The sequence below is a fragment of the Lepidothrix coronata genome, unplaced genomic scaffold (genome assembly GCF_001604755.1).
Source record: "Lepidothrix coronata isolate B3197 unplaced genomic scaffold, Lepidothrix_coronata-1.0 Scaffold24, whole genome shotgun sequence".
Classification (NCBI taxonomy): domain Eukaryota; kingdom Metazoa; phylum Chordata; class Aves; order Passeriformes; family Pipridae; genus Lepidothrix; species Lepidothrix coronata.
The window spans coordinates 4347207-4366453 of record NW_016690204.1 but is presented as its reverse complement, the minus strand read 5'-3'; the positions used below and the strand labels follow the sequence as shown (position 1 = coordinate 4366453).

Sequence of the window (19247 nt, the reverse complement as noted above, 5' to 3'; positions counted from 1 at the left end):
ATAACTTCAAAATATTAAAGCTTTCATTTTTTTTTAATTTTTTTTGTTGTTGTTGTTGGCTGTTTTTTGGAATCTACTGCACCCATCGATTTACAAAACATCCAAAATAATAACTTCAAAATATTAAAGCTTTCATTTTTTTTTAATTTTTTTTGTTGTTGTTGTTGGCTGTTTTTTGGAATCTACTGCACCCATCGATTTACAAAACATCCAAAATAATAACTTCAAAATATTAAAGCTTTCATTTTTTTTTAATTTTTTTTGTTGTTGTTGTTGGCTGTTTTTTGGAATCTACTGCACCCATCGATTTACAAAACATCCAAAATAATAACTTCAAAATATTAAAGCTTTCATTTTTTTTTTAATTCTCTCATCCACCTTTCAGCAGTAATGATAACAATAATAATAATAATAATCACAAAAGAAATCATAATAAAAAACCCAAGTAAGGCCAGATTCTCTCTCTTTATATATAAATATATATATATAAACAATGGGAAGGGGAAAGGGGGAGCACACAGAAGACACCAATGATGCATCTGAAACAACAAATGAGAGTGAAGCAGACATTTATAAAAAAGATGAAAAGGAAAATATTTTGAACATGCACCTCGATTTTACGGCCCTCTACCACGGTGCCGTGTAATTTCTCCCTCGCCCTGTCCGCATCAGCACTATTTTCGAAAGTTACGAAACCAAATCCCTGCATGCAGGAGGGAGAAGGGGGGAAAACAACATGCACATTATTATTTCAGTCAACGACCACTTGTTTGCTTATGTTCTCTCTCTTTAATTTAATATTGTCTCGTCCTCGCTTCATTTCTGTAACATGCAAATTAGAAAAAATTATAATCGTATCGAGATGTGCAATAAATAAGCGACAAATGTGAACAAATTTTTTTTTCCTGTCATCAGTTAGATAATACCCTCTGAGAAAGTCAAAGAATGATACCAAAAATACCTTTCTACATGTCACTACAGAGGAAAAAATAAATCTAACAATAAGAAAATGAAATTAAAATAAATTACAGTGTCTCCACATAGAAAAAAATGAACTAATGAGAAAAGAAAATGAACCACATTTTAATGACATGCAGATATCTCAACGAAATAAAAAACATGTGCACAAAATTCAACACTGAATGTCAATATACTCTAAACATTGCCTACTTAATCATGCTGTTGTGATCATAAGAAACATTGTTCCCATGCAACACTAGGGTAACTTAAACTTTTGTCAAACTATACAGCCTTTACTTATTTTTTTATAAAAGAAAAAAAAAGAGAAAAGAAAACCACCAACCAAACAAAAGTACTTTTAGAACAAAGTATAAACTTTCTCGTATTAACAGAGCAAAGAAAATCACATGATGTGAATAGAAAAAGAAATTCTGATAAAGGAAGAAAAATGCAAACGTTTTAAATAAGTTTAACTGCTTCATTTACTAGTTCTGCATATTGCTTTCCACATATAAACATGCAACTGGTAAAACCCCGGAATCCCACGTTAGTGGGACAGCAGAACACCTGACAAATCTAAAATTCTGCTTATGACAAATGCTCTCCTTTATAATATTAAGCTAAAACGAACACTCCCAATCCTACTAAAATTCCTTTTATGCGCTTAGTTAAATCAAACGCTCTTTAAAATGGCAAATATTTTGGAAAAAAAAAAATCAGACACCCAAGAACATTTTAGAAACATACACCAACCCTTTGAAGTAATTCTTGCATTAGCACTACAGTGCCTTTCTTTGCACGCCCCCCCAAAGTTATCCAAACAAACACACTTCTGCATCCTCGATATTTCACAACCAGAACTGCCCATCTCCTGTCCCCTCACTCAGTTCTGTGATCAGTGTTCACCCACTTTCTTCAGCACTACCTGTTATACACAGTGATTGATTAAAAAAAAAAAGGTACAAAAGAAAAAGGAAGGCATTTATACATTTATTCACACATTTTATACAAAGAGGAGACCAAATACCAAACTAAGGCAAAACTGACACCAAGCAGTGAGAAAAAACAATGGGTATGAACAAAACTAATTAATCAACGATCAACCAAAAAAGTTAAGTAACTATCAGGATCGTTATCTTTGTTATTTGGATTTATTTGGGTTATTTTACCTACTCCAAGAACTCATTTATTTATGCCTATTTATAATACAAACAGTGACATTTATGTACAGCAGCGCTTTCTGTTTCATTCTCTTTAAGGCAGCTTAAAGACATTGTTCCTCTTTTTTTCCCTTCTAAACCCAGCCTGAAGCCCAAGCTGAGCACTGCTCTGTCAGCAGCTCCACTCCCAGCTGAAGCCACTCTCAGAACACCTGATTCCACACATTTTCTCCACACTACCCTCCTCAATTTTAGCACAAGGCCATGACCTCCCCTGTCACAAGACACTGAAGATGTAACTCTCTTTTGCCCAAAGCACCGGGAGCATTGAAAGAAAGTAAATCCCCTTCCTCAGCACTAATCCCCACGGTTTAGATGCCAGCACAGGCTTTTCTTATACCTAAACCCATCCTCAACTTGAAACTTTTATTTCTTCTACAACTGCTTCCTCCCACCTTGTTAAAGCTCTGCCAAAAAAAAAAAAAAAAGCCCCCAGTTTAAGATGCCGTTAAGAAAATTTCACAGCAGAAAACATCACTGGATCCACGGATCCAAGGGGTCCAACCCTGCAATAGCACAAATTCCCCCAATTCTGCTTGCTCTCCCCTCCTCTCTTGGCTGAGCTATTGTCTCTTCTCAGAACTGCAAAAATTTGGTGGGAGTTGTTCAGTCAAAATTTTCCATCAGTCTCCTTAGCCCACAACAACACTACCTGCTAATTTTTGTTCAAACAACTGAAGGCAAAGATAAAAACCTAATTATACTAAAAAAATGAGAAAAACATACAAAGTGGAGCCACAAGCCAAGATAAGACAGGAACTTCAAAGATTCTGAAAATAACACTCATTGTAATTTTTCCATTATGTTGTACTTATTCTCATAATCAACACCATTTAAATTAGGCTCTTATTATTTATGCAAATCTTTAACCTTACCTAGCTGACAGAGAAACTCAAGAAACTCAAGAACAGAACATAGATTCACTCATCACACATTCAAATATCTACATGAACACTTGAACATCAATTTTATATGCAGCTGAGTTAACAGCTGCCCTCTTGCAGTGTACCATGTATTTTATCAACTGGTAATGTAAATAAATACATTTTACTTTTCAAATCTGTCAAGTGATTTAATAATAGCCAAGTTAGTTTGTGACAAGGTTCTGATTTAATTTGGGAGGTGCTTTGGAGTTCTTGTTTGAAGAAATATATATTAATATATTCCAGAGATATACTAATACATACACGCACAAACAGATTTCTGAAAGTGTATATGGAGCTGTCTAGAGCATTAATTTATAACTCATAGAAAATGGTCAAAAATTTTAAAGTCATCAGTGTTGCCATACAATTTTAGCAAAGTTATCTTCATTATTATTATGCACCCAAACAGACAGAAATTTGTACTGTGAAACTTGCATTATTTTAGGGTTTTCTTTTATGGAAGGACTCCCTTCTTCAAAACCATTTTATACTTTATGGTGGTGTTCTAATGTCATGTTTTTTTTGAATATGTAATTCCATTTTTATTAGCTATTATGGCATGAGAATGAACCTGCTTCTGTTGGTTTTGTAAGAATCTTTTAAGACATTAACTATTAGAACAAAAAGAAAGAAAAACAAACAGAAACAAAAACATATTCTAGCAATTCTTATGCCAAACTGCAGCTAGAAACAATTTCGAATTCTGATCCTGCAAACTTTGTTACCTGTACTCAGTTTGAAACCACTTAGTAGTCCTTTCAGTTTCAGTGGGATTTTATGAAAACATAGATAAGCACTGCCAGGAATGGGAGTTTAATCTGGTGCATCTTAATTCCTACAGAATGGACACGAAATGATCAGATTAAAATAAATAAATAAAAAAAAAATAGAACAAAAAAAAAGATGTCCCTCTTATTCCTAATATTTTTTTTTTAAAACTTTCTATTTAATTGAGAGAATCTAAAGGTACTTCTGCAAATCAAAATACTGTGTGAAATAAACCCTAAGCCAGATGAGAAGGAGCAGACATGAGCCATGAGATGCATCACAGAACTGCTTTAGGCATCTTGAGCAGCTCACTTGGAGGCAGCTGGGATGCACCACTGCAGCACTGAGAGTGCAGGGATATTTAATAAGAGATCTACAAGCCCAGCTAGGAAAACCTCTTCCTTCTGAAATCCTTTTTCAGACCTTGGGTTTAGCACAAGGCAACAGGATGTTTTCAGTATGGCAAGATCACCATTAAAAAAAAAAAAAAAACAAACCCGATTCAGAAACACCTTCTCGTGCCATCCCCCAAAAACTCAGTTCAGAAACACCTCCTCATCCCACTCCCCAAACAATTTAAAAAAGCCTCACACTTATGCACAGCCCAGTGCAGCTGTGGTGGTTAAAAGCCCTACCTGTGTAAGATTTAATGGCTAAAGAAAAGTGTAAAGCACCACCCCATGAGATGTGTGCTCAGCTCCTCTCCATCTTCAGCACAACCCAGCCAAGGTGACCAGTGTGGGACAGCTTTGGGAATTTACAGGACTATCCAACAGCAGAATGTTCTGGACAATCTACATCGTTTTCCAACGCTACTGAATAGCCATAATTTAACAATAATTAATTTTGGCCATGGTAGAAGATTCTAAGCCACAAAAATCCATCCAGTTTAGTTGTTTCCTCAAAAAGTGATAAATGTTCCAACTGAGTTTGGGCTAGAAAGGGGATTAATTAATGTCTGAATAATAAACCACAAAATTTCAGCTCTTCTATTCAGGTTAAGAAAAAAAAAAGTGAAGTCTTTACATTCAGAGCATAAATATTAACAAAATTAAAATATATCTGATTTAGGACAGATTTATGATAGATATGATTCTCAAAAAAATGACAGATTATGGTATGTTTAGAACAGGAATAGAATTCCATTGCTAGTAATAAATGATATATGAGTTAAGGAAGACAAACATTAGTGAATAAACTTCCCAGTGTGTCTGACATGGCAAGAAAAGGAAAAAATATATGCATATGACATACACATAAACCCCTCTAATGCAGTTGATATCATAGGTGAACATACTGGGCTGCAGTTTTGCACCAGGTAGTGATGCCAATGCAGTCACAGCCTTTCTATCTTGCTTTATTCCTTAAATACTAAATAAATTGAAGTATGCATTTAAGGCAAAGTAATTTTCAGAAAAAAAAAATATATGTTTGCAATACAGTAAGAAGTCTCTTAATCAAATAAATGTTAAAATAGATTGTTTTCAAAGGGTTGGTGTACTAAGGCTTTAACTAAAGAGGAAAACATCTGCACTTAGATAATCTGGAACAATCACATTATTTTCTCAGCTAATTACTAAAGAGGATAGTTATTAGGTATCATTATCATCTTTCATTTCAATAAAGGAAAAAAACACCTGCACTAATACAAACCTGCCTACAAATATCTTTAAGTATGGACTCATCTTATAAAATAAACAAGATAATTACCCTTGAAGAATAAGGACAGCAGAAATCAACATTCCCATAAAACAGATGACAGTTTGGAGTAGCTAAAATTACCCCCTTTAAAAGACATGAGTCCAATCATTTTTGTACTGCTTAGAAAACTGACTGACAGCTCAGATGATGTTTTCACTAACATAAAATTTCAGGCATTATTTTTTAAAAGCAGTGCAGTTGTTTCCTTTTATTCATATAAGCATTTTAAACAAATTAAAAAAAAATCCACAGGTGAATTAAACTGCTTACCTTTGAGCCTCGCTCATTAAAAATAATTTCAACATCTAAGATTTTACCAAATTGCTGCAAAGAAATAGAAAAGTTACATGAAAATTAGATAACTTCAACATTTCCATCATATATAGTGGAAAAAAAAATCAAAAGATTTTCTGCTGCTTTCCAGAACAGGTAAAGGAATTTGGTTACTCACATTTTACAAGAATAAGATTAAACCAGGTGGGAGTTTTGTTGCTGGCTTTGGGAAATGAGGATTTCTTTCTACTCTTGCTGAAAAGGGTAACCATTACTCCCTACCAAGTTCTTGTTTTACTGGAGTATAATTTGGAAAAATAGAATGGATATTTACTTTTGGGGGGATTTTTCCCTACTCAGAACTGCACTTTTATTATAATATTAGTAGCAACTGTTATTCCTACTGACCTTACAATAGCACTCAGTTCTCTAGGCATTGTTCACACACACAAAACCTGACCACAGTTGCCATCCCAAAGGAAAGGTCCCTACTGGATTTGTTTTAGGAAGAGAATCAATGTTGGATTTGGGCAGTGTTTAGTTAGAATGTGGGCAGTGATTAGTTGGAACACTTTCTGTTAGGACACACTCTGTGCAGTGACACTGTAATGTATCAGTGGGTCACTGCTGTTATCTCACACATCATTAACATGCAGTGTGGATCAGTGTTAACTCTGGGAAGTGACCCAATATATTAAACAAAAAGGCAGAAATTAAAGGCAGGTAAATGAAGAATCATCCAACAGGAGTCCCAGGAACTGCAGAACTGAGCCTGTACTTCAGACTTTTAAGATGTAATTAACAATTTCAGGCCAGAAATGACAGTATTGCTTCTCTAGCTTATTAAAGAGTTTCAGCTTGATTATGAAAAATCAACCATCCCTTGTTATCCCTTGGCTTATTTCATGTTCTTGCATTCACCATTTAATTAATGTTTTAACTGTCACTTCAGCCTAGAAGCAGTCATTGACTTAATGTTTAAACAATCCTCCTCTGTTGTATTTGTGGTCATGTCCAAGATCAGCTGCTCTGTGTATAACGGGGTCAGGATGCTGTGCTACCATATTTCACATCTGATATTTCAACTCGCACCTGAAGGAATTTCTTTTTTCTACCAGTTCAGAAGATAAAAGTTTACTGTTACCAAGTCATTCTGAAAGTCAGCTGGAAAACTCCAGCCATTCTCTGGTGTTAGTCTTTGGAGACCTGAGACTCAGAAATTGAAAGGAAATGTAGTTTTTATTTGCTTATAAATTACTGCAATACTTAAAAAAAAATCCTTTCATTTAATGTACCTTCAAATGAAATCTATTTTAAGTGGTTTGTTTAGTTTAAATAAATTTGCATATTTTTCTCCAGAGGGTTAATTATTATGCCTTCTGCTATTTTGCTGATGAGCTGTAAGCTGCATTCAGGGGAGAGAACCTGTAGCAAGTCAGATACAGCAGAACAGTCACTCATTTCCCAATACTATACCAGGATTCTTTTTCCAGTTATTGTTTCCTTCAGAGAAATAAATATTGAGAAACACAATGTCTTAATTCACATACAAACACATTAGAAGAACTTAAAAATCTGAACTAAACATGAAAGATGGAGAGAAGTTTAGAGCCACAAAGTGCTTGATGCTGCACTGAATAACCAACTGTAATGCAGGAGAGAATGCAGTTTTAGTGATCAGAAATAAGAAAGCCAGAGTAAAAAAAATACTTAAGAGTACTAACTTGGAAAAGGCAAAAGTGTGTTCTAATAGATGATCAAGTGTTAGATAATATTTAGTGACATTTCAAAAAAAATCTAAGAGCTCTTGGAACAGAGGGGAGAAACCCAGCCCAGACTCTCGTGGTTATGAGCCTAAAACTGATGGCACATTTGAGATGTGTGAAACACAGGCAATGTGCTGAAGGCACCCAGTGGCCTGGGGGAAAGCAAAAATTGAGAGGCCTGTAGAAAAATACCAGCAAAAACTTCAGGTATCTACAGAAACCTGTGGGAGTGGGTGAGGATTGCTATTCCTCAACTTTGGTTTTAAAATTCAGTCCATGTCCTCCTACAGATTTGAGTCCCTTACTCACGAGGTCAAACACTATTTTACATCAAAACTAATAAATACAGGCATGTAAATCTAGATGTGCACAGCAGGAATACATGTGCATAGAATATTTTAAGCCAACACAAACAGAGTTTTGTGAATGTAACACAAAACACCCAACTGCATCACATACAGTAGAACCAGCAGAATTCCTTTTCTCACTTGTGACTGGATGCTTGGTTATAAATGGATGGAAAGAGACTCTTTACTGAAAATGGTTAAACAGCCTAAATCAGAGACACAGCTCTCACAGCTGCCTAAAATACCTATTGCAACGTAAATATAAAAAAAAGAACAAATAAATGATGAGCACTTACACCAAACATTTGTCTAAGATCTGGATCCCGGAATCTGAATGGTATATTTGAGACGTGAAGCCGTTTTGGCTGTGATTTGTTTTCTGTGTTTTCAGAAGATTGTGTCTGTTGCTGGCCATCGGTCTGTGCTGCATCATCTGTCTGCTAAAAAGGCAAAGCAAAACAAAGCACACTGTAAGTATTTCTGTCATTTTTAATGTAAGGTGTGGGTTTAAATTCTCAAAAAAAAAAAAAATTTACTGAAAAGCAGTTAAATCTACTCAAAGGTACTGAAGAACACCAGAAGTTTAAATACATGAAAATCAAATCCATTTTTGTGTCTGTCTCAACAGCACACGTGATAAATATGTATTTGGGATAAACTGGAGAATAACAAGCAGATTATTATTTGCAGATTTTCTGAGCTATTTTTAAATAATTAACAAATATATCTCCCTGTATTATAAGACTGTTGAACCCCTTTAACCTCATCCCTGTTTGCCAATGGAAGAAACTGAATCTCCATGTCCAAATGGAGATTTACTAGCAGAAAGAACAAGCCAGACACTTTCAAATCAGATTAGTACTTTCATTCAGAGGCCACTGGGACTTCTACACAGGAGGCAGGTAACACATCACATCTAGTTGCCATTTCATAAGCAGTGCTGATGGGCACTAGAGGGTCATTTTGCCTGGATAAATGGTGAGCATTATGGAAAAGGCCTTGAGTTTTGAGAGGGAACAGAAGTTTAATCAGTGGTGAAGGTTGCCTGACAGAAAAGTGAGACCCAGAAACAAAGTCGTACAGATTTTCTTTCTCACTAAAATGAGATTATTTCATGGTGCTTCTAACAGGGACACTGTTCCCTGGTTTTAAAATGCTTCCATTTAATAACTGAAGGACGTTGCTGTGTATTACAATTTACAAAAAAAAATTATAAATTTCCAGAGAGATTAGGGAAAAACATAATGTCCTTCATCCAAAAAGTAAAACTAGCCATGCTGGTCTATCAGTATGTTACAGAAATTCTTATCTGTGTTCCTCAATTATATCCTACTGTGCCTAATGAATTACTGCATGTACAGCACACATCCAGTGGAAAAGGATTTTGTACAGGTATGTAAAAACAACATACCATTTGCATTGGCAGAGGGGATTTGGAAGAATAGAAGGAAAAAGAAAATAGTTGAATGAAACTATCAGGATGATCTTACAACTGCTACTCTATTTTCTCTGTCCTTCCTCTTCCTTCTGACCTCATTCTTTTTCCAAATACTCACTTGGCTCGTGTTTAATGTTACAGTTCAGTTTGCCTTTCTGACTTTTTTCATTTAAAAAAAAAGAAGATAAAAAGAAGAAATTGCCCATTTCCTGCTAGTATGAAATTTCTTTTAAGAGACAACAGTTGAAGCAACATAAAAATGGTTAAATAAAATAAACCTTACCACACAGTTTTAGTACCCACAAACCTGTTGAAGAGGAAGCAAAATAACTCAAACAGAATACATCATTTACAGCAGCAATAACTACACACAAAATGAATTCTAGCAAGTTAAATTGAACAACATCTTACCCAGGAAACAGAAATGTTCTCAAATTAAAAGTACAAACATTTGTATTGCTTATAATTCTGTGCGAAAAACACTTCACAAATAAAGGGCCTTATTTCTGCAGCAGCATCAGTCCATCAGCAGCATCTACATTTCATGGGATGTGATGAGACTCACACACAAATACCAACTTTTGTGTGCACTGAAGAAGGATTTTCAAGTGATCCAAACAAATAACTGGGATAACAAGTGTAAACCTAAAACTGAGCCAGTGCCACCACACCTCTTCGTCTGCTACTCCCCGAACTCACAGGGAGGGTCCCACAAACTGAAATCATTTATCTTGACAAATTTTTAGTGATTTAAATACTAAACACGGTACACAGCTGTTAAGAGATGAAAATGTTCTATGCTGATCCACTGTTATCTAAAATCAACTCAAAGTTTCAAAATTTATATTTTGAGGCAACTCTTCCATCCACAGACACCACAGAGATTACTTTCTACCTCCAGGCCTTTAAAGGAGAGAAATATGAAGAAAATTTGGTATACAAGAGTAAGAAAGGGGGGAGAGAATGAGAGACTGGAAACTCTTGAAATAGAACACTCTGAAAGAATTTAAGGTCAATTAGATTAATCAGAAGAGAATTAAAGAATTCTGAAGGTGCTGTTCAGCTTCAGGAACAAAGGGTGCCCCAGGAAGAAATTACATAATCAGCATCCTGTATAAATGCAAATTGGGAAAAGCAATTTCTGTTCTTTGTATTAATATAAATAATGAGAAATGAGTGGGAGGGCTGAACCAGGCACTATTAACATACCAAAACACTGGGAGCAACTTCCCTACCAAGCAGCTGAACAGATACACTGTCAGCAAAACCCAGTGAGGTTTCTGAAGATGATGTTAAAATGAAGGAGCTACAAATTATGGGTAAAGTGGGTAAATCCAGGTACTGTTATTTTCTGTGACTTTTCTTTTTAACCATTTTTATTTTACCATTTTTATTCTAAGAAGCCTCGAATTTACACTTTCAGCAAAGAATATCTCAGAGTTTAGGCAGGGAGGACTGAAAAACAGAGACTTCAGAAAGTCACTGTCATCCACATTTTATACATGTACATGACTTTCAAGATGCCTGTGGCAGAATTAACAGAACTAAACCATTCAAAACATATTAAAAGGCTTGGAAATGTAACAGTCTCTTCACAAAGCATGTTATCACCCAGAAATCTATGGATGAGACTAGGAAATACAGAGCAGGATAAGTGCAAATTGAAATTGGAATATGAAGATAACACAAAAATTTCCAGGTAAGACCAAAGAGGCAAAACACACAGAGGACAGAGGACAGGTTGGTATTGGAAAAATCACAGTTTCTGAGCTCTGTACACTCAAAGAACTTGAATGCAATTTACCTTACACATACATAATACATTTCAAGAGAATATTTTCACTGAAGAAGACTGGTGTTTGATATTTCTTTAAAAATTAATTGAAATTAGTATATGGCATTATCCTTGCTACATCCCTTCAGTCTTGCATGCAGTCAGACTGCTTTCTGGTGCCTGTTCCACCACGTATTTGCAACTATAAAATATTAAAGAATCTTAACATATGACAGTCTTAAAACTTATAATGAAAGTTATAAATACAGAATGAAGAAATAGAAGACCAAATTCTCACTTACAGGGAAATGATTTAAGATGATCTCCCTTTACTTCTGGTTTACATGTAAGAATGAAAATTGAAACCATTCTTACAGGTAAACAAACCTATATGAAAGAGGGTATCTCACAGAAAATGATTTTTTTTTTCCATAAAGATACTTTCAGTATAAATATATGGTAAATTTTTAAACCAAATCCATCATCAGGGGAGTTAATATCTATTGTTTTCTAAAGAAATTCTTTATCTTTACAAAAATACTTTTTGTTTGTTTGTTTCCTTATCTGAGTTCTAGAAACAGAAAACTCCTATTATTTAAAGGACTTCACTCAAGCTCTTAAAGACCTCACAATGAAGTAAAATTCTTGAAGTAATTTTTCTGGTTTCACTTTCTAGCTTTCATCTGGGAATTTAAAAACATTATAAAGGTCAAGAAAACTACTGAACAAGACGTTTGGCCTGGATACAATAAATTTGAAAATTTCTATTTGGAGAAAATATCTCCCACACACACACACACACACCCCTTTTTTAAGGCCTTACTAATCCAAATTTTCAGTGTGTTTCACTCAAAAATACATTCTAAAACCTTCATCCAGCAAAATCACGGTGCAAACCCGTTTCCCAGGTTACTCCTGACTGGACACAGGAGTCTCACCTCCCATCTTCAGCACTTGTGGCAAAGGTACCTCATGCAATAAAACAACCATCAGCGAACTTGGAATCAGAGGGGGGCTTTGTGTACAACGTTTGGGCAGAAAAAACCCATTCCATTCTCCTTCCCAGCTAATACATATTTTCTGTAGCCCCTTCCATCCATCACTGAAGACAGTCAGCCCTGCAATGTTTCTTACACTGGAATTGTAAGCGTTACACTTTCCCTCCGTTCTTTTTCACTGACAAATCTCCTTCATTTTCCACAAAACAGTGGTGGTGCAGACAAAATCTTTCACCCTCCAACCCCCTTTTCAAGGTAATAAAATGCTGTCACAGAAGAGCTGTTTGCACACCTCGACAAAAAGAACGCTGTCCTCAGTCTCAGCTTTGAAAGAGTGAATGGAACATAAACAGCAGGAATGACTAAAATGGAACTAAACCTTTTATCTCTTCCTGGACAAACTGAAAATATGTTGCGTTAGAAGAACATGAAAAAGCTTTACCGAGCCCTGATCATTCTTCTAGAATCTGTAATCAAATAATAATCGGTTGCTCATCTTTTAAACCCACACCAACTCTAAAGGAAGAGCAGCCTAATTCTAGCAGGAACAACCTGGCAAATATTTACAGGGAGAAAAGAAAGGGGGGAAAAAAAGCAATAGATTATTTTCTTAAACATGCTTAATGGCAAACTTATGTGCTGAGTGTCTTATACTCTATATAACACAGGGTAAAGCTCTTTGAGATTTTATATTTAGAAAGAAAAAGAAAGCACTCATTAAATTTAAAAAAAAAAATGCTCAAAACAGCACCTGTTTTTTCCTGCTGCACCAATCAAGTTATTTCTCAGAGGGAAAGAGCTTGTGAATGTCTTCTAGGCATTATTTGATTAAGTTGACAATATTATGTGAGCAATGGTTGAGTACCCACTGTGCTGTACTTTTGACCAAATTGATTTGTGTAATGAACACTTGCTCTGTCTCTTCTCTAGCCTGAATAGGGCTCTTGATTTAACCAGTGGTGCTGGAAGCCAAGTGAATTTACAGCCCCCACAGTCATTCTCTCTCAATCTGGAGAGAATAGCAGCAGCAGTACATGAGCAAGCATAATTCAATACATTGTGCTATAAGCAGAGAAAATAATATCAGAGCTCTGCAATATACCTGTTTGATTTGATTTGTAAACCCGATAAAAAAAGCAATCGAGAAAAGTTCAGCAGAGGGAAAAAAAAAAAATATATATACATCCTGAGCAAAAATATAACCATTCTGAATGTGTACAAACTGAAAAAATCATGCATAGTAAATCAACTTCATACTTGCCTTAGATAATATTGCACATTTTCCATTTAAAAAGGATCTAGATTCTGGAAAGTTACCTTTCCATTAAAAAGTGAGCAAAGAGAATAATTTAAAACTGAGTTTGGGACTTTGTGAAAATACTGTTTCCCACCTCTAACATTAACAGAGTCCTGACAAAACGATGGTCTTGTAGCTCTCCTGTTTTCTTAAGTAGATCAACTGATTAATTAATCATACTGGTCTTGATAAATTTATATTCTGGAAAGTCCCAACCCTGCAACGTGCTTCCCAGCAGGATAACAACAGAGAGGAAAAGGAGTTATCTACGCAGATACATCTGTTTGTGCCTAAATGTTTACACAAAGGTGTACACAGGGAAAAATTCTATCACTGTGCTACTTCACCACTGTGATAAACATTCTGGGAAGTATCAGTGACTTGTCTGCACCTCTGTTATCCTTTTCTCAGGTGTAAGATCAATGGTGAAGTCTCAGTTGCTTTCAGGATATTAAAAGGTGAGACTAATTTTTCAAATTAGTTCTAAAGATAACAATATTCCAAGTGCCTCACGCTGCATGACATGCAGCTCATGCCACATCCATTTATCCCCTTCAGAATCCTTTCCTGAAGAGAATGTGAATTGTTTCTTGTTCTGACCTCGTGTAAAGCACCCATGGATGTGGGACTCACCACTTTGCAGAAAGAAATAAAGAGATGTAGTACAACAGTCATGATTGCATTTGATAATCTGGAACTAGATGATCCTTAAGGTCCCCTCCAACCCTAATCATTCTATGATTATGTCGCTAAATTCTCCTTGTAACTGAGTATTTTGCACTCCAGAAATGCTTGGGTTCAGAGACGCTGAGACTTAAACCCTGCAGGGCAAATCCTGACCCCCATGTTTTTAATGGCATAATTCCCTTTTATTTCAGCTGGGTCAGAACTTCACCCTGATGTTACATCCACTTGATAAAGTAATTTCACCATTACCATTAACTCCCCATATCACAAAAGGCATAATGATCCTGGTTTCATGTCCTTTACAAAAACATTTTACTATCCAAAGCACCAAACGAAAACTAACCAAGGCAATTACTGTGTGACCATCCACCCTATGACAGCTCTGAAAAGAACCACACCGAGCAGCCAAGTCCCTGTTCCACGAGGCCACATTGTCCCATCTCTAAAGCTCTGAGCTCTCACACTGGCCACTGGTCAGTCTATTAGTGACTAAGAGCTGCTCTCCCTTCCATTTCACTACTGGCAAAAGTGTGTTAGATGTTTAATTGTGCCTATTATTCTTTTTGATCAAATACATCTTTCAAAGTTGAGGTGAAATGTGGGACACGCGCACTTGGCCTGCAAGCTCCAGAGGCAGGCTGTCAGCACACCTTCTGTGAGGGAACAGAGACAACCACCTCCCTGCTGGAATATTTTATGGGAGAGGTCCCTGATCAGTCACATGAACACAATTTACTCCCAGGAAGACAATGCAAGGTGGCTGACTCTGAGTGGGGCATTTGTTTTAGGTACTCTGCCACACACAGACATCCCCCTGCAGAACCTCTTAATCCAATTTACTGACAAATGAAAGAGAACCTGAATAATTTCATGCTTTGCTTCAGCAGTTTCTAACATTCCACTACTGAACATGCTTTGGGGCTTTGGCATTCTGGGTGTTGAAGCCTTTCCAGCAGCAGTGATTCCTTCTCTCTTTTCTAGATGGATGAATTCTGGGTGCTGGTACCACAGGCTACAAGGAAGCACTGCTATTATTGTGATAGCTTAGAAACCTAAACAAGAGATCATTAGTTATGAGGACAGATAGGAGCAATAAGATAGGTTTCTTAAGCTTCTGGTACTGCAGGACAACCAAAGAGTTATTAATAACTTGGCTGCACTAATTATTTCCCCAATCTATCTTCCTTAACAACATGGAATATAGCCCTTATATAGTCCTTTACGTTGCCATTGCTGGCTCAGCATTTTTCTTCTAAAATAGTCAGCAGAATCTCAGGGAAGAGCATATCAATCATGCCTGGAGGGAAATCACCAAAACCCATAAAGGTTTTGAACATGTCTCAAAAGTTGGGCAAAATTTTCTGGTATCAGGAGGAGATACGATTTTAACAAGAATATTCATAATAGGCTTTAATAAGAGTTTGCTGTAACTAAGCAGTTGCCAAGTTCATTTAAGGACATCCAACTGACATATCAGTGACTTGAAATGGGAGAAGGAATTATAATGGGCTGCCTCAATGCATTATTTATTGTTTGCATTGATTCAATAAATATTTCTGACCGTGTACTGATCCCATCCATGAATATCACAGCAACAGTAATTAACAAAACCTTTCTCTAATCAGCTGCATTCTGGCTCCATTAGCCAAGAAGGGAATGCCTACACATTACACACATTTTTAGAAGTTCATGCTACATATACTAAAACTGAATTATTTTGATATTTTCACAAGATAATTTTTAAAATAAATTAATTGGATTTATCCTTAAGAAAACCCCGTGAATTAGCAGACATGTTAGGAAATATTTTACTGGACAAATCCATTAATTTAATCCAAATCAAAAATCATGAGTAACGATGCACAGACACAAAGAAATATTCAGTTGATTTTGTTATTACTCTTTCATCTGTTAGTCAGAAGACTTATTTCTCATGCTGCTCCTTAAAAAGACTTCAATAGCAGGAATAAAGTGTTCAAAAATAACTTTGTTTCAATGCTTGAAAGCTTAATGTAAAATCCAGACAGACAACAAATGAAAACACATCAAAAAATACCATGACAATAAATATAGAAATCTCGATTAGAGTTGATTAAAGGGGTTTTTTATCATTTGAATGGGAGCTGTAGCTTCACATTGCACAAGTTTGTTTGATAAATCCATCAAAGTATCACAAGAAGCATCCTCAGCACTAAAAAATGCCATGTTCATGACATTTTTTTTCCCCACAAATTACTCAGCACATTTACATTGTAAATTCAACTCTGTTATTTCTGTCAGGATGGAGCTGTGTGTCTGAATGGACATATAATGCTCATAATCATCTAAAGCCTCAACAACACACCTGACACAAAGTCCTGCCTTTGGTGCCTCCTCCAAAAGTATCAACAGGAAATGGTCATAATATGTTCTAAATATCCAAATGCCATCTAAAAACATGTACCATTAGGTAACAAAGTTTAAGAGAAGGGGGCAAAACAGATGAAAAAATGTTGATTTTTTTTTTTAAAGCTTACAGGTAAATATACCTAATGGTTATGACGGTTCTTAAAACACTTGTTTTTAAGTTACACTTTGAAAGGCAATTATACACTGGCAATAAATCACAACACAATGCTCTTGAGAATAAGATTTTCTGACTGATGCAGAACTTGGCATGCTTGGTTTCTGGAAATCCACTGACTCTCCTTAAGTTCTCCTATCCAACTCAGTTATTGCCTTAATTTATGAAGAAATTATTCACACAAGAACATAACTCAATGCACAGCAAGGCAACTGTACTTTTTACTGTGGTCATTCATTCATGCACAAGCATCACTGCCATAAAATAGAACGAGATCCTTTTCTTAAATGTTCTAATTAGCTTAAAAATTCTTTCAAGTGTTATCCCTCATAAGTCAACATTATAAAAGGCTACAAAGCTGCAATAAAGCTGATTAAACTTTTGTGCTGGCAACAAGCTCTATCTGTACAAAATAACTTTCAACATCTGCAACTGCCTTGTACAATGCTGTGGCATTTAACAATATTTGTCTAAATGAAAACTCCCTAATGAAATGCTGTGCTACACAGCTTCAAAGGAAACTATTTAAAAAAAAAAAAAAAAAAAAAAGAAGAAATGTCTTTACATGGAATATTTGCAGGTTTGGCTGCAAAGAGTCGTTTCCCCTCAGCTGGAATCAATGCACACTAGTTTCTGGAATTCCCCCCTGAACTAGATTTATGTCATGCATGTAAAGTCCCTTTTTGTAAGACTTGTGTTGACACAACCAACTGCTGAGTGAACTTGTGAGAGCAGAGTTTCATGCTGAGAGAGAATGGCTGATTGCTGCAGCTCGAGCTCAGGAAAAGAAAGAAAATGTGACAGCGCGATAAAAGGTTTTTCACTGTTTGACCCCTCACCTATTGCTGGATCCCTGCTGGCACTTTCCATTTGCTCACTTGCATATCTTTGCCTAAGGAGTCAATTCTTGAACCCTCTGAAACATGGAAGAATTTGAGGGTTCTCTGTGTCACAAAAAGACACTTCCTAAATCACATTGCTCTTTTTACACTGAGGGACACCCAGACTTAACAAGCAGCAGTTCAGCTCCTCATAGGATTGTAATTCCTCAAACTTAGTTTAGCATCATTCCATGAAAAAATAGCTGGTTTATTTTTCTTACTGATTACGTTTGGTACTCTTGTCTCTTAGCATGTTGCAATCAAATGCAAGCAGCATTTCAAAGGAGATGTGACATTTTGAATAGAAAAGCAGGTCTGTAACCTGCTGTTCTCCAATGCTGCCCCTTCTACAGAACACATGATGAGTGACACTGTCAATGGAATGGGCTCAAAGTTTCCTGCAAGCCCAACCAAGGACAGAGAATGCCATGTCACAGAGCATTGTGCTTCATGCAAATCATTTTTTTTCATCCCTCTCTTCAAGCTCACCCAACATCTTTCCTTCATTAACGTGAAAGACTAATTTAAGGTTTTAGAAATCATCAGTTGTCCTTCCCTTCTCACACTTAAAAAAAGAAACAAATAATCTAAGGAGTATTGGATGGTTCAAAGAACTTGTAAAGGGTATAAATCACCATTTTAAATCTAGCTGTGAATGCTGATGTTATGGGGAATTCTGCTTGATCATCTGAATGCTGCTTGTTACAGAGCTTCACAATGCAGCTCCCACTGCAGAATTGCTTTGATTACTGATGCTCAAGTTTAAGGAAACACCTGTTGAAGAAATGGAAACAGGACTCAGCCCCCTTAAATCAACTTCCTCTTCCTGGAAAAGTCCTCAGGAAAGAAGGCATAGAAAACATTCTCTAACAGCAACCCTCGAATCAGGAGAGTTGGCACTGTGAGTTTAAAGCTATTTTCCATCTTTCCCTCTTCCACACAATGAGCTTGCCAACAGAACTCTTCCCTTGCTCATCCTCAAGCACAGCAACCAGAAATTTCTCAGCCAAGATATATCTCTTTTCATCTAACATCTGCACATGAAGCCATTAGCATTAATAGTCTCCAGCAGTTTTGCTGTCTGTAGGTCCCTTCAGGAATCTCCAGGATGTTACAGCCATGCTCCCTCAGCCACTATTACACAGTTTCATCTCCTCTTGAATTCTCAGAAATGGGAGTCGGTCTAGTAATGTTGTTTACAGATGAAAGAGAGCTGGGTGGAGTGACTGATACCCCAAAGGGTTGTGCTGCCACTCAGAGGGACCCTGACAGGCTGGAGAAACAGGCAAGAGGAACCTCATGAAGTTCAGCAAAGGGAAGTGCAAAGCCCTGCACTTGGGGAAGAGCGGTCCCTGGCATGGGAGAGTCTCTGGCTGAAGAGCAGTTCTGCAGGGAAAGATATGGGAGTCCTGGAAGATAAATGGAATGACATTCAGCCATATGCAAGGAATGAGAGCATCTGGCAAACAAGGGGAGAGAGAATGAGAGAGCTGGGGCTGTTCAGCCTGGAAAAGAGAAGGCATGAATTCCTGATGGAAGGGACTAAAGATGAAGGAGCAAGACTGGTGAGTGGTGCCCAGGGACAGAACAAAAGGCAGTGAGCAAAAGCTGCAGTATAGAACATTCCATTTTGAAGCTGGGAAAAACT

The 19247-nt window shown here is 36.5% G+C and overlaps 1 protein-coding gene across 35 annotated transcripts in view; it reads right to left on the bottom strand.

The window, feature by feature from the left end:
* Window positions 1–19247, bottom strand: part of RBFOX1 (RNA binding protein, fox-1 homolog 1) — a 1165955-nt gene that overhangs the window by 97988 nt on the left and 1048720 nt on the right. For all 35 annotated transcript variants that reach the window (XM_017808961.1, XM_017808958.1, XM_017808962.1 and 32 more), the window contains 3 exons: window positions 8258–8401; window positions 5846–5899; window positions 611–703 (listed from right to left, as the gene is read on the bottom strand). In XM_017808961.1, the coding sequence (XP_017664450.1) occupies window positions 611–703; window positions 5846–5899; window positions 8258–8401 (291 nt within the window). The remainder of the gene's footprint in view (window positions 1–610; window positions 704–5845; window positions 5900–8257; window positions 8402–19247) is intronic.